The sequence below is a fragment of the Camelus ferus genome, chromosome 9 (genome assembly GCF_009834535.1).
Source record: "Camelus ferus isolate YT-003-E chromosome 9, BCGSAC_Cfer_1.0, whole genome shotgun sequence".
Taxonomy (NCBI): Eukaryota; Metazoa; Chordata; class Mammalia; order Artiodactyla; family Camelidae; genus Camelus; species Camelus ferus.
The window spans coordinates 66,822,010-66,848,661 of record NC_045704.1 but is presented as its reverse complement, the minus strand read 5'-3'; the positions used below and the strand labels follow the sequence as shown (position 1 = coordinate 66,848,661).

At 49.7% G+C, this 26,652-nt stretch overlaps 1 protein-coding gene across 1 annotated transcript in view; it reads left to right on the top strand.

The window, feature by feature from the left end:
* Positions 1–14,430: 14,430 nt before the first annotated feature.
* ABCA4 (ATP binding cassette subfamily A member 4) overlaps positions 14,431–26,652 on the top strand; it is a 111,820-nt gene continuing 99,598 nt past the window's right edge. The window contains 5 exon segments of the mRNA XM_032488205.1: positions 14,431–14,545; positions 15,984–16,115; positions 17,175–17,316; positions 19,667–19,806; positions 25,452–25,579. Coding sequence (XP_032344096.1) covers positions 14,431–14,545; positions 15,984–16,115; positions 17,175–17,316; positions 19,667–19,806; positions 25,452–25,579 — 657 coding nt within the window.

Sequence of the window (26,652 nt, the reverse complement as noted above, 5' to 3'; positions counted from 1 at the left end):
ACTGCCCCTGCCCCGGCCCCTGCCCCCTGCCCTGGCCCCTGCCCGAGGCTAATTCCGTCTCCTCCCCCTCCTTGGGCCTCATTAATCATCCCCGCTAACTTTAGCATCTTCCTTTCAGCATGCTCTTTCCCACATACTAACATGATCAGATCTCCTGTCTTCAGGGAAGAAGACCTGCTTAACCGGGTGTCCCTCTGGCGACTGTGTCGCTCTTTCGTTCTGCAGTCAAGCTGCTTGAGAGAGCAGCTGTGTGTCTGCGTCCCACTCTGCGGTCCTCTGCCATCTCATTAAAACTGTCCTCCCAGAGGTCCGTCATCCGATCAATGGACAGTTTTTAGTCTTCATCCTGCTGGGAATTTCTTGAGTCACTTGGTCCTTTGGACCAATTCCTCTTCCTTGAAACATCCTCTTTTCCTGGCTTCCAGGGCACTCTTCTTTCCAGACTTTTTCCCATCATTTCTGGCTCATCCTGCTCAGGCACCTTCCCTGGTGCCTGCTTTTTTAAGAAACTATTATCGTTGAAGTATAACATACGTACCGAGAAGTGTACAGATCCTGAGTTTACAGGCCAATAACGTTCACAAACTGAACGCACCAAAGTAAATGCACCCAGATCAAAAGACAGGCTGTTCCCAGTGCCCCCTGAAATGTCCTTTATGGAGATAACCCCTTCCAGGCACCATGCCCTCCCCAAAGAGGAGCCACCATCCTGACTTAAATCGGGGATGAGTTTTGCCTGTGCTTGAACTTCATGTAAATGTGGACTATGAATGCTTTGTATCTGGCTTATTTTGCTCAGCATGTGTTTGGGAGAATTATCCATAACTTCCTAGATGCTCATGGCCATATGAGCTTTGACTGAGAGAATACGGCACAGCTCATTTACCCATGCTTCTGTGATGGGCTTTTGGTGAGTTTCCAGGTTTTGCTGTTAGAAGGCACAGTGTGATAAAACACTCGTGTATCTGCTTTTTACATGGTGAATTCCCTAGATTTCCATCCTAAACCTGTCCCTTTACATAGTACCCCAGAGAGGCTCTGGAATATTTGCCGGGGTAGATGGGCAAAGATGTCTTAGACATGAAAGCAGGGTCCCACTAAACAAGCAGGAAGCTCCTGTAAATGTTTCACATGAATATTTTTTCAAACATTACTATTTTCAAAAGCTAAAATTCAATATCTGCATGTTAGCCCAACAACAATAACAACCTGAAGTCCAAAATTCTTACAGGAAAGATTAAATTAGTGCCAGGTAATGTGCAAGATTCTCATAGGAGAGAGTAATTCAGCAAAATATTACTTGTTTTTCAGCATATAGGGCCAATGATTCCATAATACCTACCGAATGCTTACATTCTGTTAGCTTGGTCATTAGCTTCTACTGCACAGAAATTAGTGATGGACCTCTTTTATGACACTGGGTAGATGTTCTAGCAAGGCAGAGTGGAAAATGGGTGTGCCAGTCTTGCTACAATGATCAGCCAAGCAAAAGCAATGTGAGATAGCTCCAAGCCACAGGCTCACGAGCAACACCATGTCAAGTAAGAGTCAAGATTGATGAACAGATGCTTTAGGTAAAAGCAAAGTTCCAGGATTACACTTGCATTAAGTCTGTAAAGGAATTTTTAATGTGTTTTACTTGATAATTCAGAAATTATTTTTATTTTGGCATAACCATTCTCAGAAAAAATGTAAATTTAGATCTAATAATATAGTTAGGAATCCATAGTAATAGATATTAATTTTACACTGTCTTGAGGAGGTAGAAAAAAATGCACTACCAAAATTCTCATGATTTCAGTATTTTTCTCCTCCAAAGATATTTTTAAATACAAGACTTTTAGAGATTATTTTTCTGAAGGAATTCCTCTAGTCTGTGCCAAATGGTTTGGAAACATTCATCATTTCTCTCTGATGATAGACTATGTAGTACTGCTTCTACTTTTAAAAACAAAGAAAAAATGTGTTTACAGTTTCCCTTTGAGGCTTTTTAGAAAGAATTCTTGTAACACTTGGTGAACGGCAAATAAACATTAAACAAAAAGTTGGTTTAAAATTGGAAACAAGTAATAATGTCGCACGTGATCCATTGGCCGCCAACGTACAGCATTTGAAGACCCGGTTGACACCGTTTTCAGTTCTGATAACCATGAAAGCGCTTCAGTCCCGGCTAATGACGCAGCTTGAGTGATGTGTTTTGAACCTGCCACACATCTTCCCACTCGCTACGCCTTCACGCTGCTTAGCATGATTTCAGAAACTGCCAGCCTTTTCCTAGTAGATATGGGCATTGACAACATTGAATATTTTGGAGTTCTTTTGCTTTCCTAAAGGATCCTCATGACAGGATAGCTCTTGTTTAAACTTTGCTGCAACTCTGCCCGGGAGCTGTGTTCAGATTCATTCCATAGGTTGCAAATACATTTTCTGCCCTATGTCAGTTGTCCAGGTCTTACACTCCCCTTGATGAGGATAACTCACATTAGTCAGGAGTCTTTTGGTGGCAAGTGATAGAAGCCAAACTTGAGCTCAGTTAGGCAAAGGGGGATTGTATTGGAAGGACTGGGGTGTCTTACAGCTAAATTGCCTGAAAGAAAAGCCGGGAGCAGCTGTGTCCCTGGGACAGCTGGACGCAGGCACGGGGCTGCAGCGGGGACCCCTGCTCTCTGCCTTGGCCTCCCCTATGCATTCCCTTCATTCCCTCTTGCTGCAGATCAGATTTCTCTCGGTGGTGGGGTACCTAGCCTCGGGGCTGCTGCCAGCGCTATGGCACTGCTGTGCAAATGAGACTTCTGGGTGGAGGCCGCATGGCTTGGTGAGCAGAGGCAACTTTGTGAATTGGAAAAAAAAAAAAAAAAAGCTCTTCTTTTTCTTGCTTGGATGCAGCCCTATGCCAGGGCCCAAGGTTTGGTCAGTAAAAGCCAGTGGGATTTCAGTCTCTACTCTGAGGTGCCTGGGCACCTTTGCACCAAGTACAGACCGAACCTAGTGACCCCGCATGGCTTCTGATTTCTCTGGCAGCTTCTGCACTTCTGTAATAATGAGGTCAAGCTTCTCTCAGGTGCACAGTCAAAAATTCTCTGACTAGGCTCTGACTGGCCTGGCGAAGGCCAGGAAACTACTCGTGACCAATCACTGTGGCCAGGGACCCACAGCACTTACCAGTCCACTGTAGACCTTTCCCTGGGCCTTGGGCCACCCCACAAGAGAACAGATCCTTGTGCGCAGGCAACCAGTCTGCTGGCAGCTTCTACCCAGGCTTGGATATTTTTTCTGAGAAAAATACATAAACTGACACTTGCTTATCACACTATTATCAAATATGATTGGATAAGTTGAAGAAATATTTATGTGATTCGTGATGATACAAGGAGCTTCAGGTTTTAACTGCCAATGATTTAGTTTTAAATTTGTTAGGAATGAACTCAAAGTTAGAATCAAGATATTTTCCCTTTATCTTACATTGTAAGATCCCAAAGCTGCCTTTATGCTTGTGCTGTAAGTTCATAATACTACCCCCCACCCATAACCACTGTTTTCAAAGAAATGTAATATAATCAGCAGTGTGTTTTGGGGACATCCTGTTTTCTTCAGCTTGTTTCAAATGAACTACGGCTCTCTGTCGGTATTAGTTCATTATCAAATCTATCTCCGCTCCAGATTACAGCGATTCTCACTCATGTAACTTAACACGTTTTCCAGAGCTCTTTTTCCAAATAGAAACTTTTAAAGTTATAAATTATTTTTCTCCACTACTGAGTTTTTGCAGAATAATTGGTACAGAATGTCTCTTCTTGATAACACTGCATTTCAACCCTCAGATAGGAGTGAGGAAATCTTTAAAACTCCATTTGTCTTGAATTTTTTGTACTTCTGAAGATAAGTATGGGTTGATATGATCTGTCACTTAACTTTACAATTCCCAATCACATGTAGGGTCCTAGCCCAAAACCACTGCATTCCCTACATTTACATCAATTGTAGATTTACTGCGATCAATTAGTGTTATTGGTGATAATTACAAGAATAAAATATACAATTATCAGCACCATTCTTGACTAACTAGGCATATTCTCAGAAATATTTGAGGAAACTGAGAACATAGGCTCTTATTTTGACATAATTTTTTAACAACTGTAGTTACCTGGGGTGGGGGTGGAAATCACACCTAAAAATAGATGTAATATTTAAAGAGCAAGTGTCCTCAACATCACCGATCATTAGAGAAATGCAAATCAAAACCTCAGGACACCATTTCATACCTATTAGGACGTCTATTATAAAACAAAACAAAACAGCAAATAGCAAGTGTTGGTGAGGACGTGGAGAAACTGGGACACCTGTGTCCTACAGGCGGAATGTAAAACGGTGCAGCTGTCACGGAAAACAGTACAGTAGTTCTTAAGAAAATTGAATCTAGATTCACCATTTGATACAGAAGCTCCTCTTCTGAGTACCTACCCCAGAAAACCAAAAGCAGAGACCTGAACAGATGTTTGTGCACCTGTGTTCACAGCAGCATTGTTCACAATAGCCAAATGGTGGGAGCAGCCCAAGAGGCGATGGGTCAATGAGTGGCTAAGCAAAGTGGTGTATTCATATAGTGAAATGTCATCTGGCCTTGAAAAGAAAAGATATTCTAACGTGTGCTACAACATGGATGAATCTTGCAGATTATGCTAAATGAAATAAGCCAGACACAAAAGGACAAACATCATATTTCATTTATGTAGTCAGATTCATGGACCCAGAAAGTAGGATCGTAGTTGCCAGGGGCAGGGGGAGAGGGAATGGGATTATGGTTTAGTGAGTATAGCATTTTAGTTTTGCAAGATGAAAAATTTCTGGAACTGGATAGTGGTAATGGTTGGACAATGATGTAAATGTACTTAGCACTACTGAACTGTACGCTTAAAAATGGTTAGAATGGCAAATTTTATGCTATGTGTATTTTGCCAGAATAAAAAGAGTGTCGACCTCAACAAACATTTGTGCAGCAAGAACATCAGATAGTTGAGAGTAATGCCAGTGGAGTGTCATCAATTGAATTATAACAAAGTGCTAATTTTTCTATTGTAACTCAGTGAAAAATGGATTGTTTAATTTATTTTTAATATATTTTTATTGAAGTATAGTCAGTTTACAATGTGGTGTCAGTTTCTAGTGTACAGCATAATACTTCAGTCATATAGGAACATACATAGATTTGTTTTCATGCTCTTTTTAACCATAAGTTACTACAAGATATTGAATATAGTTTCCTGTGCTATACAATGTTGTTTATCTATTATATATATAGTAGTTAGTATCTGCGAATCTTGAATTCCCAGTCTATCCCTTCCCACCCACTTCCCCCACTGCTAATCGTAAGTTTGTTTTCTATGTCTGTAAGTCTGTTTCTGTTTTGTAAATAAGTTTCCTTTTTTTTTTTAGATTCCACATATAAGTGATATCATATGGTATTTTTCTTTCTCTTTCTGGCTTACTTCACTTAGAATGACATTCTCCTGGTTCATCCACATTGCTGCAAATGATGTTATTTTATTATTTTTTTATGGCAGAGTAGTATTCCCTTGTATAAATATACCACAACTTCTTTATCCAGTCATCTGTTGATGGACATTTAGGTTGTTTCCCTGTCTTGGCTACTGTAAATAGTGGTGCTATGAACATTGGGGCACATGTGTCTTTTTGAATTAAGGTTCCCTCTGGATATATGCCCAGGAATGGGATTGCTAGATCAAATGGTAAATCTGTTTTTAGTCTTTTGAGGAATCTCCATACTGTTTTCCATAATGGCTGCACCACACTGCATTCCCACCAATAGTGTAGGAGGGCTCCCTTTTCTCCACAGCCTCCCCAGCATTTATTATCTGTGGACTTTTTAATGATGGCCATTCTGACTGTTCTGAGGTGATACTTCATTGTAATTTTGATTTGCACTTCTCTGATAATTAGTGATATTGAGCATTTTTTCATGTGCCTATTGGCCATTTGTATGGCTTCATTGGAGAGTTGTTTGTTTAGGTCTTCTGCCCATTTTTGGATTGGATTGTTTGGTTTTTTTTTCTTATTAAGTTGTATGAGCTGTTTATATATTCTGGAAATTAAGCCCTCATCTGTCTCATCTTTTGCAAATATTTTCTCCCATCCCATAGTTTGTCTTTTTGTTTTGCTTATGGTTTCCTTTGCTGTGCAAAAGCTTGTAAGTTTAATTAGGTCCCATTTGTTTATTTTTGCTTTTATTTCTATTGCTTGCGTAGACTGTCCTAGGAGAGCATTGCTGAGATTTATGAAGAATGGACTGTTTTTAAACTATGACAGGACAATTACATAGCTGATACCTAATGACTACAACTTTTTTCTTCCCTTTGGGAATTTGGAAGGAGACCTATTCCTTCACCAGTTGTAGCTCCCTACAGCAATCCCACACACTCTCCAAGTTAGTCCTCCCTGGGGAATCTACTTAACTACTCCCAGGACTTAACCGTCTGCCTATATCCTGATGATTCCCAATTTTACGTCTCCGTGCCAAAACTGCCTGCTTATTACCTCCACTCGGATGTCATCATGGGGACCAATGTCAGTGTATCAAATCCAAGCCCGACTTCCCTCCCACTTCCTCCTGCTCCCCAGGGCCCTCCCCTGGCATTCTCCTCTCAGTTCTGAGCTCCACCACCTCACGACCCTGGCCACCAAGCCCTAAAACCCAGTCGTTCTAACTGCCTTCTCCCTCTTCTTCATCACCCACTTCCAATAAGGCACCAGCCAGCTGTGTCTCCTTCCTTCTGTCATTCTAGTCCCCCCCATAACCACCTTTGCTCAGGCCTTCTGCTCCCACTACCACCCCAGCACTGCTTCCAGAATGAATTTCCTACTCTTGGCAGACACTGGATTAAAATCTGCAGTAGGCTCCTGGGTGATAAAACCCACACTCTATAGCGTGTTTAAGACTGATGATTCTGCACAGAGCCTGCTTCTGTTTGGGTGTGCCCTGCACCTGCAGGCCACTCAGAGATCACTTCACAGGGGCTCAGGAAATCTCAAGATGGTCAATAATAATCATCAATTCTTCAGCCTGGTTCCTGGTTCCCTTCCTAACCTCTTCTTTCACTGCTCCTCCGTCCACACTCTCCACTCCAGCCACGCTTCACTTCTCGTGGTTTCCCTGGACAGAATCAGCCATTCCTGCCTCCCTGTCTTTGCATACGGTTTTAATGACTTGTTCAGAAACCCAGCATTGTCTTGGGTGGCCCCAAGCAGAGGATTTAATCCCACTAGACTTCAGGTTCCTTTTCTGTAAAATAGTGCAAATGCCTACCTCATAAAATTGTGATGAGGATAAAATGAGATAACATACACAAAGCAGTTTGTAAACCATAAAATGTTATTTTGTAATTCATCAAAGCCTATCTTTAATGTCACCACCTCCAAGAGGCCTTTTTGACATCCTAGGCAGAAACCACCCTCCACCACACACAGCCCATGTGTCTTCCTGGATTCCACCAGGCTCCTTAATTTATCCAAGTTCCGGCCTCAGCTCGACAACCACAGCATAAACCCCATGAATCAGGGTACATTCCTACTCCATGGCCTTCCATCCACTCTGTCAAACTCTCTTGGGTCTACAGTCTTTGAAAGACAAGCAATTTCTAAGATTTGAAGAGGCGGCGACTAAAAGTTCCTGGTGGTGAAACAGCAGGATGTCTTCTGTCTGGGATGCCCCTTGGGATCACAGATCTGCCTCCAGATGGCGAATTTATCTACCGTGAGCTGGAATGACAGTGGCTGACCCACTGGCTGCCCCTCCTCCAGCCTGGCCTGCATCAGACATGGCTGGTCAGTCACGGCTCTGTCCTGCTGGGCGTGGAGGGTTCCAGCGGCTTTTCCGACACAGCTCCAAGTCGTTGACCAATTTCTGCACAATAGAGAAAAACCATTTACCAGCCACTAAGCTCAGAGACACCTGCAAATCCCTGGCCTAAAGTCACTACAGAGAACAATAAAGGGCTGAAAAAAGGGAGGATGACTTCACATCTGGCGAGTGGACTGGCTGGGCTTTAAAGTAGCCGTCGATCCCTGGGTGCTGGCTCAGGGCAGGCTGCTGCAGGGAACACAGCCCGGCCGATACTTGTGCAAAGAGATTTTGTCCCAGACTGAAAGGTCAGAGAGCCCCAAAACCACCCTCTTCAGGATCCCCAGGGAGGAAGTGTGAGGGTCGTGGCTTCCCACGCAGCGCCCCCACCTCAGTTCACTGAGTGCACAGCCACGAGTGTCTTTATGAAAAGGAGCCAACAGAGCGTCAGCCTGCTTTCTTCGACAAAGGGCTTACATGTAATTAAAAGGGATTATGCTTTGAAGGAAGAAACTAGCCTTTAATCACCCAGAGAAGGACACAGCAGCCTGGGCCGGAGGTGCTCCGGGTGCCGTTTACGCCCATCGCTGCCGTGAGCCCCAGCCGTAGACAGAGGGCTGGGAGCCATCTCCCGGTCTTCCGTGGTCACCAGCATGCGTTTCGCCAGGCAGATCAAGCTTCTGCTCTGGAAGAACTGGACCCTGCGGAAAAGGCAGAAGGTAACAGGTGCAGTCTGTGATCTCAAAGTGAGGTGTGGGGCAGATAGGCAGCGGAGGGCGTGGGTGGCGCGGGAGTGGGGAGGGACAGTTATCACTGACGCACCGGGTAACTGTCTGGCTGCTCCGTGAGCCTCTCTGAGAAGTGTCCTTTGCAGGAAGATGTGCTTCTCTGTCCTGAGGTGGCCGCTTTCCACCTGCAGCCCAGTGTAGCCATATTAAAGTCTGCTTCTGCTGCCCTGCACATAAATCCGTTTCTTGCCCATCCCTTTCCCTGTCCCTGGTTTTTAAACCTGCCCTTCAGTCCTCACGCCCTTGCCCATCTCTGTTGTGCGGCAGGAAGAGCCCTAAGCCCTGAGGATCAGGCTTAAAGGAAGACCATGTTCTCCAAGTGCTTCCCTGCCCGGTGATACTGTTTCATTTGCTCTACGAGGCACACTGATTTTTCACATTTCTGAAATTAGACTGCAACTCACATTCAAGTGACACTTTTTTTCTCCCTTAATGTGCAAAAAATAACAGTGCGTCTTACCAGTGATGGTGTCTTAGATTCGGTGAGCTCCGACACCTTATCCACCTTCACAGACATTTATTGAGCCTTTCAGTGACCAGGCATGGGGCTAGCCTGGACCAGGGACTTAAAGACACAGCTCCTACCCTGGACTCACTTCTAGTATGGCTGGGGAAACTCGGAGTACGGTTTGATACTGGGAGTGAGGAAAGGAGCATAGATCAGATAGCCCCTGAGAAGAACAGGCAAGACCACAGGAGGTCAGAGGAGCCCAGGGGAGGATGTGTAGGTCCTGACTGGCCTCTGCAAGTTTTCTGGGGGAAAGAGTAAAGAGGGAGTATATGACTATAAAGAAATAATGGACTTTGCTATGGCCTCAGGGACAAGGAAATGCCAGGTATACTCAAAGAGCGAGAGAGGGAGAAGCACAGGAGGGCTGGGGGTGGGCAGGGCTGAGGGTGGAGGAGCCAGGGAAAGCAGGGAGTGCTTGGAAGGAGACGGGGAGCAAGACGGGCTGCGGGGAGGAAGAGAGCAGGTCTGTTCAAGCCTTGGTTCAGAGAGGGTTTTCTTGGGCGGGACAGGGTTGGGGGCCACTGTAAAGATGGTCAGAGAAGGGTGGGGGCCGACAGGTGGACCATCTGAAGACCCGCAGCGAGCGTCTCAGTCGGGGCCCAGTCAGAGGGCGTCTACCACAAGGGGATGTTGGGGCAAAGCGGGTGAAAGGGCCCAGGGTGGCACAGGGGTGGCCGCCGCAGGAGGCGCCAGCCGCCCCAGAGCCGAGAGAACCAGGGGGAGAGAGTGGGACCGTCAAGTCTTGGAAACACAGAGGGGACGTCAGGAGAGCTGAAGCTCAGACCTGCGAGGAAGGGGCGTGGTGAGGCTGCTGCCGGGGTGTCGGCCCGACCCAGGAGGGGGAGCCCTCGCCGGCTGGAGGGCTTGGAGCTGGGGAGCAATAGCTTAATAGCTGGCACAGAAGAGGACCCAACCCAACCACGGGCACAGATGATCCTTCCTGCTGTGTGTGGCTTGGACGGGATGTAGGGAGGCTGGAGGAGAAGCCAAGTTAGGCCCCCTCCTCCTGGGAGACACCACTGTCCTCAGGCTGCTTTCCTTTGTCAAAGCTGGTGTGATTTTCAAATTAGAGTTGAAGTTATTTGTCACCCCAGGAGCCAGGAGCCAGTAATGAGACTCAGTCTCTTATTTCCAGGAGCTTCCCCTTCTAGAATGAAAATAGGCAAAACTGAAACAAGACTCATTATTAAATTCATTCATTTATCCATTTGCTCCTTCAATTAACAAACACTTAATGGTTCACCAGGCACCGTGCCAGGTGCTGGGTACACAATGACAAGCAAGACAATCTCGGTCTCTGCCTGAGTGATGTTTGCAGCCTATGGAATGCCGAGGAAATTCAATACGTGACTGTTTTTCCTCTTCTCCGTAAGAGACTTAAGATTCTCAATTCTGCTCTCAATGTGCTCTTCGTGGCCCTCAAATAATAAACCCAAAGTCTGCAGCTGCTGGCCTGAATTGATCCCATTCCTGTGGCAAGCACGTTGCTGTCACAGAGAATAACCCAGTTTTCAAAGACAGGGTTTGGCTCCGAGGCGCTCACAATCTCTGCTTCCTTTCCCGGGCACTGGTGGGTGTCCCCTGCTCTGGGACTCTGTCTTCTCCACACCCTGCTTCCTGGGGAAGCACACTTGCAGCCCACCGCTCCCACATTCCAGGAATTTCCTGGATGTCTGGGCGCGATGGAAACATCCGCACAGCTCCCAGTAGCTCCGACTAGGGGTCTATGGCTCCTTCTGTAAACTTTTGGTTCTTCTGGAGGTCTCTGCCTTCACATAATGGTGACTCTAAGAAAGCAAAGTGCAACACACCCAGCTGATAACTCAGCTCCTAGGTTTTTAATTCCTCAGACTCCCACGGTTTGGGGTGTTAACTGCTGCAAAAACAGCTGCCGAGTTTCCCCATCCATCTTCTCCCGGCCCCCGAGGGCAAAAAGTGAACGTCTTCTTGTCCCTGCTGTCCTCCGTCTCTTTTTCTTCTTCCTCTGCTGACTAGTATTACCAAGTGTCTGGCACTGCATTAAGTATCACCTCACTTAACCCTCACCTCAATCCTGTGAGAGCCGCCCCTGCTACCCCTCATGGGTACTGATGAGCCTTTGGAGAAGATTTGTGACTGGTGGGGCCAGCCCTGGGGCTCCAGAACAGGCAGACGTGGCTGTTACCCGATTCTGCTCTTGTGTTTCAAGCCCTGTCTAATAAATGGGTTATGAAGACCACAATGATAGGATGACCATCTAATTTATCATCCAATCCAGGGCACCCTTAAAAGTGAAAGGATGCACTGTTAATACTTACATTAGGACAGTAAACGAAAACTGACACTGGACCTGGCAGACTGGGCTGTGTGGTCCCCCTCTGTGTCCTGTATGGCCAGGTGAGTTAGCCCCTGCCCTGGGGGAATTCGGAGCCAGGTGGAAACAGGTGTTGGCCCACAGCTTCTGAGCAGAATGACACATGCAGCAGTGGGGTAGAAGAAAGCACCGGCTGGGGGACGAGGCTGGGCTCTGGGAGCTCAGAAGGGAGACTGGAACTGGAAGGGGTGAGAGAGGTCTCCTCAAGGAGTTTGTTCCCCAGAGCATGTATTTCCAGTGATAAGAGCTCCCCCACTGCTGGGGACAAAAGACATCCACCCACTGGAGGGTTTATGAAGACCATTAGGTGTGTCTCCTGCCCCTTAGAGCCCTTGGAGTCTAGGGCCGTTGGGGTCATCCCCCAGCCTCAGCTTCTGCATTAGGGCAGAATATCTGGGGAGGCCTGAGGATTCATGAGAATGGGGGACTTCTCAGCTCCTGGACCCCTGACCTGGGCATCTGGTATAGCTATGACCTTTGGCCTAGGGCCCAGAATTAGGTGAGGTGAACCTGGCAGGTGGGAGGAGGCTGGGCAGCCAGCTCCAAGGGTTCCCAGGCCCTGGGTCATATTCACCCAGCTTCAGAACCCTGTCTGGGCTCTCAGGGCAGAAGGGAGAATCCGGTGGCTCATTTCAAGCCTTGGCCACCCGCTTTCAAACTGAAAACAGGGTAGGAGGGAAGAAAACCTAACTGGCCAAGATTGAAAACAGCAAGCACGACTCTGCCCTTCCCTGAGACCCCCTCCCCCCTCCAAAATGGATTGAGTGGTAAAGGGAGGGGGAGGGGAGGCAGAAAAAAAGAGAGAGAGAGAGAGACAGAGAACAAGGAAATACCAGTTTGGGGAAAAAAAGATATCCACCGGCCCCTCCTGAGCTTCGGCTGGGCTTAATTAAAGTTACAGACATATTTAAAGAGAAGGGATGGGGGAGTCAGAGCCACTCCGAAAACATGTTTTTAATTACACTGTGGAATTTCTCCCTAGGGTATGCCTGTGCGCAGCTGAGCATCAGGGACAAAGATGCCGCTCTGGGCTGGGGGCGCTGGGCAGATTCTGGGGGAGGGAGCTGCGGCCATTGTGAGGCCTTGCCAGGCTAGAAGAGAACTGCTGGTGGTCTGTGTGCTGGCAGTGAGGTATGAAATGCAGCCCTTCCAAAACAAACTCTGGCAGAGGTAGAGAAATAACCCTGACTCCTCAACAAAGGGTTTTCAAAGATTACCAACCACTACCTGTGTCAGTGGTTCTCAGCCCCAGCTGCACATTGGAATGACCTGAGAAATGTTAGCAAACAAACAAAACCCATCAAACTGATGTCGCACGGCCATACTGGTGTAACTGATGTGGGGCGTGCCTGAGCTCCCCACAAGATTCCTATGAGAACCGTAGGCCTAGGTTAGCGTAGGCGGTCAGTCGAGAGTCAGGGGCTACAGGCAGAAAACGGCAGCCCCAACTCGGATATGTGGTGGCGAGGAACCCCGGCCAGGCTGTCCTTGTGCTAGGGCTAGGCAAGGAGTGGAGGAGGAAGGGGAAAGTCTGATCTGGCCTCCCTCTGGTGGGTGACAGACAGTTCAAAGGCCGGGTAATTCAAATCACAAGAGTGAGTGAGTGAGTGGGTGAGTGGATGAGAGAGTGTGTGACTCACATGTGCAAAGAGGGGTGAGATGCACTAGGTTAGGTTTGGGAACTTTGTCCACGGGACAGGTAGGCCAGACAGGCTGACCCTCCCCTGGTCTAAGCCCCTCTAACATACAGAATAGGGAACAGTGTGTGGTTAGTTTCTCAGGAAGCCCCACATTTCCAAACTGGCGACTGGGCAGTTCTGACTCCAGAAAGGGAGAAAAGGAGCAGACATGAACGTGAGTGAAGGGCAGGCCTGAGAGTGTGCAGATAATTTTAATAACTCCTGTCCTTCGGCTCTTACAATGTGCTGTCACCTGTACTGTCCCTGTGACACTTGTAAGAACTGAGGGTCAATAATAAATGGCTCTTGTTTGTGGAATGTCACCGTGTGCCATTCTCTGCATTAGCTGTTTTACACAGTAAGCTCATTTTATCCTCACAACTGCTCTGAGAGGTCAGTCCCAATATCACGTGACCCCATTTTACAGATGAGACCCTTAGGCATGGAGAGGCAGAAGAGGTTACCCAAGGCTGTAAAGCTAGTAGGAGGCAGAGCCAGCCAAGAACCCCTGGTACTAATGCACTCTTAACCCTCAATAGAAGCTGTAGGACAGAATAGTTCCATTTCCCAGATGAGAAAACTGAGACTCAGAAATTAAGCAAGCCTTAAAGTGATTCCTAACCTAGATCTTCACATTCCCAAGTCAGTATCAACATTTAACCTACCAGACTACTCCCAGATAGACATCGGTACATGGAAGGTGGTCAACTTACTAGATGAAAAGCCAGTGTTGCAAGCAATTGTCATAGTCAAATATGCAGAATCTGGACTGGTTGTCTCATGTCTTTGTTAAGGACACCAGGAACAACTTCTGGTTTCCTCCTTTGCACCTATCACTCACATCAGTATCTTGTCAAACTTGCTCCCCAACCTGGGGAGGTCCAGGGATGGAAGGCATGAAGCCAATATACGTGTCCCTGGGGGAAACAGTTTTTTTAAGTCTGCAAACTGTTGGTGACCTGAGCCTCTGTGTCACCTCCAGCTTTTCCTGGAAAAGCCTCCTAGACCAGTTGACAAAGTCTCCCTCATTCCACCGATATTTACTGGCACTTACAATAAGCTTGGCTGTGTTGGGTGTTAGAATCAAGTAGTGACAAGGATAGATGTGGTCCCTGCCCTCAGGGAGCTTAGAGCAGTGAAGGACCCGCCTTTACAAAGGAGCAATGAACCTGAGGTAGGACGAGTGATAAGACAGGAGTGCAGGCTGCTGTGGGGACAGCTGTGCTGTCTCGTGCCCAGCAAGGATGAGCGAGGCTGCTAACAGTGAGCCAGGGTACCGGGGAGTCTCTGCGCCTCCTCCCTTGATGTACATGGCCCGGGGAGCTGCCAACATTCCTATGGCTGTCAAGTACGCTTGGGGTCAGTCCTCTTAACACTGGGTGGGAATTGTCCAATATTGGTGTTTTGCCATTTTGTGGGAGAATGTGTAGGGGGAGCCCTGAAAATGAGTGTCTTAAGGAAAAATCTATTATTCTTTCTTCTTCCCATAACGTTTGTGTGTTTCCTTTAACACATCCTCCCTAGACATATTTTGAGTAAAACAGTTTGTGAAAAGTTACAACTGCATAATTACTGCCTGCCCTGAACATTTTTTGCCTGTTCTTCAATGCATTATCCTTTTCTGCTCATTGACTTATGTTATGGTTTGTAATCATTTTGTTGCCAGTAGACCTTACCAACAGGGAAGGAACAAACGTTTATTGAGCACCTGCTATGACGTCTACCATTTTGCTGAGAGTTTAGGTGCATTTCTTTGGAAGAAACAACAAAGGGTTACATTTAAAACCATGTGCACAGCCCCTAGCTGATCTGTAGATAATTACATCTCTGTTCTTAGCATCTGCTTCAATTCTCCTTTGAATTTTATGAGTTTCCTTCCTAAGGTCTTCGGATTGGGGACAGGGTAAAAGAACTACTACGTTCCCGGGTACACATCCCTCCCTGCCCCCCGCCCCCAATAATCCTACCTCTCCAACGCCACCTTCTTGTGTGGCGTCCCAGGGCGTGGGCTGCAGCAACCAATTCTTTATTCCTCCTTTGGACTCAAGAGTCCTTAAACTCTAAACTGCACCTAAATTTAAATCCCGACTTTCAATCGTACGTTGGTATCAGCAGCCTCTTCCAGTATTGTAAAAACCCAGGGCAGTATGCCCTGGTTTGTTTTTTTAAGCAACAAGACATTGTTGAAGGAAAATGTTGGTAAATCCAGATTTCCGTTGACTTTGCCATGGATCACAGTATTTCACAAAGGCATTTGTGCCTTTACACATTCATGCAGTGACCACACTTGCAAAGTCTAGTGTGCGCTAGAAGAAGACAGGGTGGGGGGAGGGGCAGAGCCCTGGCCCTGGAGCAGGAGACTGGATTTTGGTTCCAAGGCTGTCACAGCCAATGTGACATTGCGCAGGTCACCCGCCATTCATGGGCTTCTGTTTCCTCATCTGCAGAAGGAGAGGTTACACACAGACCTTTACTACCTGCAGCATCAGCATTACTGGGAGCTTGTCAGACGCGCGGGGTCTGGTGGGGTCTTACAGAGTCAGAATTGGCATTCCTGTGCACAGTAACATCTGAAGAGCACTGAAGTACATATTGATGATTCTTGATGAAAGTCCAGGGCCATTGCAATTTTCTAAAATAAATGCAGAGTGGAACCTAGATGGACACCATGTCTTGTTAGTCTAATATATCAGAGTAGAGGTAGTGTGGGAGATGGGATAAAAGAAGGGAGTCCTTTAAGTAAATATACCACGTGGAGGTGAAGTGTGTCTGCTCTGGGTATGTCTGCAGTAATCTCTTAACATCTCTGGCCTTTCTTTCATTTTGTTTTTCCAGATTCGCTTTGTGGTGGAATTGGTGTGGCCTTTATCTTTATTCCTGGTCTTGATCTGGCTGAGGAATGTCAACCCACTCTACAGCCAACACGAATGTAAGCATGACAGGGGGAGCCCTGGCAGGCCTGGAGGTCTGCTTCATTTGTTTAGAAAGGTCTGGAGGGTTGGTGGTGCCAGGATCGGATCTGCTTATCACCATTTCATGCCTACAGTGCAGGAAACAGAGATTTATCAGCATTATGCAAACTAATTTTTAAATCTTACACATTCTACACAAATACTTGTAGTGGTTACTGAAGAATTGTGTAATTATTTTTTGTTTGTTTCTGTTTTCATTTTTTTTTCCCTATCCCTGAACTCTTACCAGTTTTAAAGGGAGCAAATTATGAATGAGTTCTTTAAAAAAGTATGGAGACAATTTAGGGATTTGTTATACATGGTGCTAAAGAGAAATGAGGAGAAGGGCATAAAATAGTATATTAATAATATGGTGTTTCTCAGACCCCAGAGGTGTCCTGGGACATAGGGTGAGGCTGTGAGTGCCTCTTCTCTACTTTGTCCCTCAAAGAAAGCCTTCGTCTGGTTTCTGGCCAGGATGAGCTCTGCTGCCACAGCTCCTGGTTCCTGCTCCTCGCCCTCTTGTTCACGAGTCCCAGGCCCCAAGTTTTGAATCAGCCTCCTGTCCATCTAACCCTTGCTTCTTTACCTCACCCCCCCCCCCAAGGAGCCCATAACCTACGTCCCTCTTGCATGTAGAGGTACACACTCAGTACACAGTTGTCGAAGGACTAGATGACCCTCTTCTCCTCAAGCACCAGCAGCTGGAGGAGGCTTCTTGAGCTAACATCCTTCCACCCCTCTCCCCTCCCAAAACCATGTGTTTCTCCTCTGTTCCCCCTCCACGCTTCCGTCCATGCCTCCAGCAGGACACCTGTCCCTCTCCCCGCTACACTGGGAGCTTGAGAGAAGACACCCTGTCTCCGGCACACAGCACAGGGCCTGGCATGTATTAGATGCTCCTGCTCTCAAATGTTGATGAATGAAGGCAAGCACCAGAGGGGCCGGGCTCCTTCCTGCAGCGGCTCCAGCTTCCAGGCCCTGCATCCCACTTGGTGTCAGTGAGTAACTCCTTGCCTTCATTTCCTGTCTTAAAGGCCATTTTCCCAACAAGGCGATGCCCTCAGCAGGAATGTTGCCGTGGCTCCAGGGAATTTTCTGCAATGTGAACAATCCTTGTTTTCAAAGTCCCACCCCAGGAGAATCTCCTGGAATTGTGTCAAACTACAACAACTCCATGTAAGTGCTGCGATCCCCACCACACGGGGAGGAGGCCGTGTACCCTTTGTTCTCATCTTGCTCCAGAGCCCACGTGTGGGCTCACAGACCGTGGAACGCTGCCCGAGTGTCTTTGTGGCTTGCCGAAAACTTAAACTCGGAGACGCAGGGTGCGTTTCCTCTCTGGAGCCTTCTGTCAGCTGTCGGGGCACTTGGCGGGTGGGGAGCATCAGACTCAGGTCACGTGGTGTGATTTCTTGGTCCTTATATCTTCAAGATGTGACTGGGAGTCTGATGTCAGCACTCTGCTGAGAGGGGCCCACTGCCTCCAGGTCATCCAGCTGCTTGGGCGGAGTCACTGGAGGAGAAAAAACTCAGTTCCCCTTCTGTTTCTTTCTATCACTCTCCACCATGGGTCAACTCTGACAGACCCCTGTTCCTTTAAAAGCCTTCTTGGACATATAAAGGCTAAGAAGAATGTCGGGGTCCTCGTGAGGGTGAATGAAAGCAGGTTTACAAGGTGAAGCTTTCTTCTTGGGAGGAAAAGGCAGTTTCCAAATCCTCTGTCATAAATACCGTCAGTTCCCTCAGGCAGCAAAATCTTAGGGCATCGCTTGAGAGCAGTTGTTCTTAACTTGTGGCTCTGAAGAACCTTCTGAGAAGCTGATGAAAACTGACAGCGCCTCTCCCAGGAAGAACAGACACACACACACACACACACAACGTTACGCTGTGCGTACGATTGCAGGGGACTCGCGGACTCCAAGCTAATAACCTTTGGTCTGGGGTCAAATTTCAAGTCAAATCCCACAAGAAGAGGGTCCCTGTCAGCAGAAGTAGGGGGACTTGATGTGTCATGTGCTGCAGACAGAGGCTCAGGGATGAGGACGGGCTGCCCATCGCCCCCTGGGCTGCCCTCGAGCTGCAGTGTGTGAGGCTTACATCCGTCGGCCACCAACAGGGGCTCATTTGGGGATGGCTTCACCTGCTTGTATAAGCACAAAGCCGGATGGAAACTGAGGTATTTGGTTACTCCAATTCTCTCCTTAGAGGAGCTTTGGATATAATTCCTCTAGGACAAAACTGCACTTTGACTGAAATAAAAAGAACGTTTGCTAAGTCAGCTTAAAGCTCAGAGGTAGCCTTTCCCACTGGGAACAGACTGTGGCTGCTTTGGCCCTGTGATGACAGAGTTGCGTAGTTGTGAGGGTGACTGCGTGCTCACAAGTCCATGCTTGCTGACCCCCGGGTTACAGGAAGATAGAAGAGGGGACAGGAAACACTCATCTTCCTGGGAAAGTGAGCAGATGACATTTTAGTTGGGCTCCCATGGCTGCAAACACTGGAAGCTTTAATTTGCGACCTATGCTTTTGGCTCGAGCCTCCTTGAGGTAGCTGAGAAGAAACACCTGCCCATCCAGAGAGACCCCATGGGGCGCACGGTGAGATCAGGGGGGTGTCGGAGACATTTGGGTGGAGGCTATTCGGAGCTGTGGTGGGACCGTACTGACAGAGTCTATAGATTGTGGGGTGGGAGCTGGGGAGGGCGGGGACTTGGGACTCCTGCTCTGCTCAGCATTTGAAGCAGGAGATCGGGGTTTCATACTTCACACACACATTATGGGTGAATGTTGGCTTATTCAAGGTTCTTTTGCTTGCCAGGCACAGAAAAGCACTTAAGCACATCTGAGCTCCAGAGGGAAAGATGGTTTGGACACTAGACCTTCTTGAAAAGCCAAGGGCAGTAAGGCAGGTCTCGAGGGAGGGGGCACGGGCCGGAGCCCAGCGGGGGCTGCTCCTGGGCCTGCACGCCCAGCTCCCTCCTCCCTCTGGGCATCTACTCCACTTGCTTCCCTCCGTGGACCAGTAGCCGCTGCTTCTCAGTGGCTGGGCTGGTGCTAGTTGCCCTGTTCACAGCGGCTCGGCTTGGGCAATTGGAAGAGCATCCCTGAGTACCATTCAGGTCCCCGGGAGCACATCTGCCTGGACTGGCGTTATTCTCCGTGTCCAGCCAGCCTTGGTATGTGTGTGCACGCGTGCGGGGAGGAATCCGTGGTTACTCAAGGAAGGGGGTGCTCACTGGGAAGAACCTCCAGTGATATCTCCTAATACCGTGCTGTTTAAGGCTTCCTGGGACAGGACACACAGAGAAGGGACCCAGCCCTGCCAGAGGTGGAAGGCTTTTGACAACAAATTGCTCACCGCCCCTGTCTACTATCTTATATGTACAAGGAAGTAAAAATACCTTTCTCCTTTCCCCTTGGCAGTATTGTGAGGATGTATGATGTAGTAGCTAGGTGGTATCTTAAAAAATTACACAAGGTATTGTTTTATTATTATTATGAAAATGACAGCTGTATCTTTCTTGCAGCTTGGCAAGGGTGTATCGAGATTTTCAAGAGCTCCTCCTGGATGCACCAGAGAGGCAGCACCTCGGCCAGGTTTGGACAGAGCTCCGCACTTTGTCGCAACTCATGAACACCCTCCGGATGCACCCCGAGAGGATTGCAGGTGAGATGGGCTTCAACGTTCTTCAGCATCACTTGCCTCTCACTTGCCTCATTCATCTGAGAGACTGAAGATACAGGAAAGAGTGGGGAGATTTGGTGGGAAAACATACTAGAGGATGTTGGAAGGGATGCGCTGTAGGGGCAGCATGAGGTTTGCCCTGGGATGAACTCCTCTTTCTGCCAGACTTGAAGGTGGGAAGTTGGGAAGGACGGCAGGAAAGGTCCCATCCCAGGCAAGCCCAGAGACGGAAAGGAGGATGCGGAGAGAGACGGTGCTCTGGGGAGTGTGAGGCCAGGTGAAGGGCTGGAGCAGAGGGGGGAGTCTGCAGAGCATGGTGAAGGTGTGGAACACTTTCCCAGAGTCCTGGAGAGCGAGCTACCCAGGACTGCGCGGAAACCACTCCAGGCAGCGGCAAGGAGCCAGGGGGGTCAGAGCGTACGTTTACCATACGTGAATATGTACAGTTCTGTTTCTTCTGGTAACGTTCAGCATCCCAGGCCCTGAGGCAGAGCAGGTGCCGAGTAGGGGGTGCAGGGCGGGGGGCTGGCAGGGAGGTGCCACGGAGAGTGCGGGAGGCCAGGGGTTGAGGGAGGTGGTTGGCCTGCCTGAGCTCAGTCCAGTTTACAGGACGAATGAGAAGTGAGCAGCACTGCATTTGCCCCAGGGAAACAGAGGGGCAGCAGAGAGAGGTCGCAGAGGGCTCCACGGCCCTGCTTAAGGACTGCGAAATAGCAAGGCGGAGAGACTGACAGCTATGGTCAGAATGTGAAGTATGCAAATTCAGGATTTCAGAGGCATGTGGAACAGATGAGATCAAGCCCCCAGGTGTGGCCATGGTGGTTGAAATGGAGCAGAGGTGAAGATTAATGTGATGGAAAGACAAAGGAAATGAGAGGCCAGGTACTGGATGGACGCTCAGTTTGTGCAGGGAGGAGAGCCCCATGGAGTCCAGGCCGCTCCTCCCCAGGGGACAAGCCAGAAACAAACAAAACCCAACCCTAATACCCACTCGGACATCTCTTTTTAGGCACAAGTGGGTGCTGTGTGTTTGCCACATCCACGTAGCCTCCCCTGTGTATGGCCGTGGAGCATGGCCATGCTAGGGCCTGGGCACCAGCTGGACCCCATCCCCCTGGAGAGGCAAATGAGTGTCTGGGAGGGAACAGGGCCTGCTGGGACCCCAGGAGTTCCTGCATCCTGGGGCTGGGAGAAAGCTGCCAGCGTGGGGAAGGTTGTTTAGGGCTGGGGCTCGGAGACTGCGAAGGAAGCATTTTTGCAGCTGATGGGAGATGTCTGCTACTGGGATGAAGTTGGGGAGGTCTGTCAAGATGATCTTAGAGGATGACAAGGATAAGAAAGGGAACAAGGGGGCAGGAGAGGCTGGACAGAGCAGCAGCCCCCTAGGACCCCTCCCCTACGTAGTTTAGTCAGCTTTTATCTGATGTCTGGTGAGTGGCTACCAAGCCAGGAAGTGTGCTGGTCCCTGGGGACAGAGAGACAGGTCAGAGCAGTGCCCTCCCCGAGGGCTCCCAGGGCAGAAGCGGGAGGATTGAGGGGACAGTGGCCATACCACATCTGGGCTGGTGGAGGGAAGCAGGGGGGCTTCAAAGAGCACAGGGGGTCAGGAGGGGGAAAGTTGTCCAAGGAGGACCTGATCGTCCTCCAACCGGCCGCCTCCTCCCTTCTCTCCCCTTTGGAGTAACAAAGGACAGGAGTGTGAGTAGATGACTGTCAAGACTATTTCACCGCACTGAAATTCTTTCAGAATGGTCATGCAGATACTTTACGCAGCGGTAAAGCCATATCACAAACACCATCTTCCCTGCTGCCCCGGGTGGGAGAGTTTACTTAGCTCCCTCTTGAAGGGCCTCGTACAGTGTGTGCACAGCCAGCACCTTCACAGTAACGGGAGTAGAGGGCCGCACCAGCAAGAAGGCATGTCCCCCAGGGTTAAACAAGCAGGGGAGCAGGGGCTGGCCAGCCCGGGACTGACGTCCACCCCGTCCACCCCGTCCACCCCGCAGACGTTTCATTTTGTTGTCTGGCTGTGAGATGGAGTCCGGCTGGGAGGAAGAATAAAGGAAGCCATTTCAAACCACAAAGTCTTTTGTGGTCTTTCTAGCCTGCATATGAGAACCAAAATCTCTGCTTCCTAATCAGACGCTGGGCTAGCTTTGAGCCGGCCGCAGGCGCCCCTTCTGCTGGCCTTCAGGCCGTGGGAGAATGTCCACTCCCTCTGCGAGGGCAGCTTCAGGTCTGAGGAGACGGGGTCAGCAAAGGTCAGCCAGGGCTCTCCAAACTGCAGAACTCCGGCCTTGGTGGCCATGGGAGGGGACAGGGGACTGTCCCCACTTGGAGGGACAAAGGCTCTAAAGGAATTGCAGGCCTGGGACTGAAGTCCCGCGCCAGCACTGAAGACGACTTCGGGGTCTGTCCCGGGGCCACCTGGGGACCTCGCTCCCTACGAGCACCGCCTCCTTACCCCACAGCCGCAGTGGAGGGTGAAGCCTTTGAAAGCCAGATGTTGGGCCGTTGCTGGTGTGCACTTTTGCCTGTCGGCTCCCAGTCACCTGGGAGAGGATGCCTGCGGTGACCCCGGGCAGTTTCCCCTCCTAGCAAACCTGTGGTGCTGCATTCTCAGCAGAGGAGGGTTAATGGTAAGAGACCAGCCGGGCAGCCCTCCGCTCTCCCCCCCAAGCCGGCTCTGCGGTGTCTCAGTCATCTTTAAGCACCTTCTTCCCCTGAGCTGCACGCACGCATTCTCCTGCCTTCCCTCCCACCCCGACCACAGCTCCCCTCCACCCCCAGGCCTCAGCAGCCCCCTCCTCCAGCCTCTAGTCTTCCCAGGGCAGAGAACAAGAAGAACCACATTTTAGACCACATTTATTTTTCTTTCCTGAGGCCCCCAGTTCACATTTCTCCCTCGGGAGTCTAGTGGGGCTTCTGTCTGCTATCAGCCATCTCGTACATGTTGGGCCCCACGTTCTCCCGACAGGGTGGCCCCACCCCTCCTCAGGTGCGCTGGGCCAGCACGCTCCTGCCCCTTCTCCCAGGGGCCCCGCAGCCCAGGCACCTGGGCGGGACACTGGGCCAGGGCGAAATCGCTCCCAGGCTCCCTTGTTTTGTCCCTTCTCCCCAGCGAGGTATTTGTATGTAGGGTCAGGTGAGGGAGTTAAAGAACAAGGATGAGTTAAACGGCCAGGTAGGGTCCTGACGCTCAGGTCAGGACAACAGGCATTTACCGAGTGTCTCCTGTTGTTCCACAGACATTTACCAAGACCCTGATTCCATGTCAGGCTCTAATGCTGGGTGTCAGATAGAGGGGACTTCAAGGGCTTACACCACTATGCCCACCATCGTAGGCGTGACGGGGAGTACAAGAGAAGCAGGACCCATTGCCCCTTGCTCTCAGGAGACTCTGCGTGCGTGTGTGCGTGCGTGCATGTGTGTGTGTGTGCTGGGGGTGGGGGGGTGTTGCTGGAGGCTGAGGATACACTGCAATGCTGTCTACAAAGAAATGATTTGGAGAACAACCAAGCTGGCACCCCAGGGGAAGGAAAAGGTAGATGACAGGACATTTGTTATGGAAAAGAGGGGAAGACAAGAATAAAATAGAACAGCACCTCCCAGAACTGCTCCCTTGGAGTGGTCCCCCGATCCGTGGTTTCAGTTACCTGTGGTCAACCACAGCCCAAAGGTACTAAATGGAAAATTTCAGAAATAAACGATTCCTAAATTTTCAGTTGCTCATCGTTCTGAGTAGAGTGATAAATCGCACATCCTCCTGCTCCTTCCTGCCGGAGACCTGTACCCTCCCTTCGTCTAGGTGTCCCCCTCGTTGGTCACTTCACTAACCTAAGTCTCTGTGATCAGGTCGGCTATCACAGCACCACAGTGCTTGTGTTCACGTAAACCTTTCTTTATTTACTGATGGCCCCAAAGCACAAGGGTGCTGGCAATTCAGATAGTCTCTTACTGTACCTAACTTACAAATTAAACTTTGTCACAGGTATGTATGTACAGGGAAAAATACGTAGTACAAATAGAGTTCAGTTCTGTCTGTGCTTTCAGGCATCCGTTGGGGGTCTTGGAATCTACCCACTGAAGATAAAAGGGACAGCTATATTCAGGTCCCCCTAAAGGCTTTGGCCTTTTCCGATGCAAAAGGTAGTGATACTGGACTGACTACGCAATGGTACAACTCTAAGGGGCACCCATCATGGCGAGAGGGGCTGCCGTGCAGTGGAACCTCAGGGCTGGTTCCCCTGCCCCAGCTGCCTGGGCGGGCCTGTGGTTGGCCCATCTCCTTTCCAGAGGAAGTTAGCAGCAACATCAGTCTGGACCAGGGATGTACAGAGAAGTCACAGCCTGAACATGAAGAAATGGCTGTCAGACACTCAGGAGGCTAGGCCTCTTGGCTGCCTGATGAGGGGAGAAAGTGGGAGGGAGCAGTTGGAGCGCTGAGGTGTTAGAACCTGGAAGGAGCAGGGAGGGTTGATGATTGGAGTTAGTTCAAGAGGAACAGAGATAAGCCGTCAGCCAGGCTCCCGGAGAAGTTGGGATAGAGAGACGAGCATTTTCACGCAACCCAGGTGCTTTCCCTTAATGCTGAAATGGTTCCATAACTATCTGGGCCTGTCACTCGCTTCTCTCGTGGCACCTCATGAACTGTAGCAGGGGCCGGCTTGAAGCTGAGAGCTGTGCCTGGAAGCAGGTGGAGAAGATGGGTGTGAGTCCCTGGGGAAGGGTAAGCATACTATTAAAGCAATCAGAACAAGCCTTTTTTGAGCTGGGAGCTAAGCACCTTGCATTCCCACGACAATGCTAAGAGATAGATGTGGAAAGTCCAGACGCAGAGAGTTCTGGGAGTGCTTTGTGCCTTTTTATAAGAAATCTCTGCTTCCGGCAGGTTTTGAGTGGAGGCAGAGAGAACGCGGCTGGGCTGGTCAGGACATGAGCCTGCAAGCCAGGCAACAGGCATCCCCCTTTCCCCACCTGAAGATTTTCCTGCCCCAGACAGCCGCACCTGTCTTAGTCTGTGTCTGTGCCCTGAGCTTAGAGCCTCCGCTGAGATGACAGAAACACCAGGAAGGGTCCTCCCCGCCATGAGGACGGCAGCGTGGACGGAACTCGTGTCTCCCCAGCTCTAGAGCAGGGCTTTGCAGCCTCAGCGCTGCCGGCCTTTCGGACCAGATGTTTGTTTTGTCGGGGAAGAGGCGTTGTCTCGTGCACTGTGAGATTTGGCTGCATCCCGGGCCCCTACCCACTGGTACTTCCCCACTTCTGGCAACCAAAAATGTCTCCAGACATTGCCAAATATTTCCAGGGGCAACAAAATTTCTCCTCACCCCCACCCCATGGTCCAAGACCAACTCCACAAAGCCTCTGATGACCCTCATCCCAACCCTGACCTAACCTTTTCCCCCTTTATGCCTTCTCACTGAATCTGCTTCAGCAGTAAGTGCTGTGACTGTGTTGGCGACAGCCTGCTGGCAGGCACCCTGACCCTTACCTGCTGCCACGGCACCTGTGAACAGAGCCTTCTTCTGAGAGTCAATTAGAAATCTTTCCGATTAATTCCAGATTTCCCCTCTACTGGCTCATCTCCCCTTCAACACCCTGTTTTTTGTTTTGTTCATACACAGGAAGAGGAATACGAATTCGGGACATCCTAAAGGATGAGGAAACACTGACACTGTTTCTTGTGAAGAACATTGGTCTGTCTGACTCGGTTGTCTACCTGCTGGTCAACTCCCAAGTCCGTCCAGAGCAGGTAGGGAGGTGGCGCTGGTCAGTGGTCCCTGAGGGCAGGAGTGGGCACGGAGCTTGAGAAAGCCACGGGAGACCTTGGGTCTTTTCCTTCTTGCTTCCACATTCAGAGTCTGTGACTCATGCCACACACAGAAGAATACCTGGCGTCACTGGCGATGACGAGCTTTCCCATCATAGGATTCTGAAGCGGCGCAAATCCTGGCAACACTTTAAACATCTCAGATTTTTATGACTGGAAGGAACCTTAGAGGTCACGTGGCTTACACTCCGTTTGTAGTTGAGGAAACGGAGGTTGATCCACGTATTCATCAAGTATGTAGTGTGTCCTAGGGGCTAGAGAACGGCAGAACAGTACGGGAAGCCCCTGACTCCGGCAGCTACGTTAGAGCGGGGGCGGCGGGCCATAGTCAGGTTCCAGGGGTTCCAGCTGCGAGAGGGGCGGTGAGGAACGCCTGGTAAGGTCAGGAGGCGGGGGGAGTTGGGGAGGGAGTAGGGGGCAGCGTTAAATGAGACGCTCAGGAAAGGCTTCCCCGAGGTGGCGGTATTTGAGCAGATCTAGGTGGAGAGAAGGCACCATGAGGGTGCCTGTGAGAGGAGAGTCCTGGCCAAGAAACAGGCAGAGCCAGGACCGAGTGCGCCGCGGTGGCCCTGGGGGTCACAGAGCCTGGTGAGGGCAGCGCGTGGAGCCTGATTTCCCGGACCGCTTCTAGGCTGTGCCAGGAAGACTCCTGCCATCCCTGTCAGATCTATTTCGTCTGTTTTCATAATCTCCTGCGTTTATTCAGACCACTTTTACCACCAGAGTGTGACTTCACACCTGTCAGTGCCTGTGTTCCTCTCGTTCATCTGAGATGGGTCAGAGAGATGGGGACGTGCAGGGCCCGAGGCTGAGTGCCTGCGCACAGCAGAGCCAGAGCTGTCCCAGGCCGCGCGGAGTCCAGGCCCTCTCGTTCCTAACACAGCGCGCGTCACTCTTTCCCTCCACGGTTCTCAGAGTCTGATGGCAGTTGCATCAGCGAGGTCAGGAGCTTGTCAGGAAAGCACGTTCTCGGGACCCACCGCAGACCACCAGCA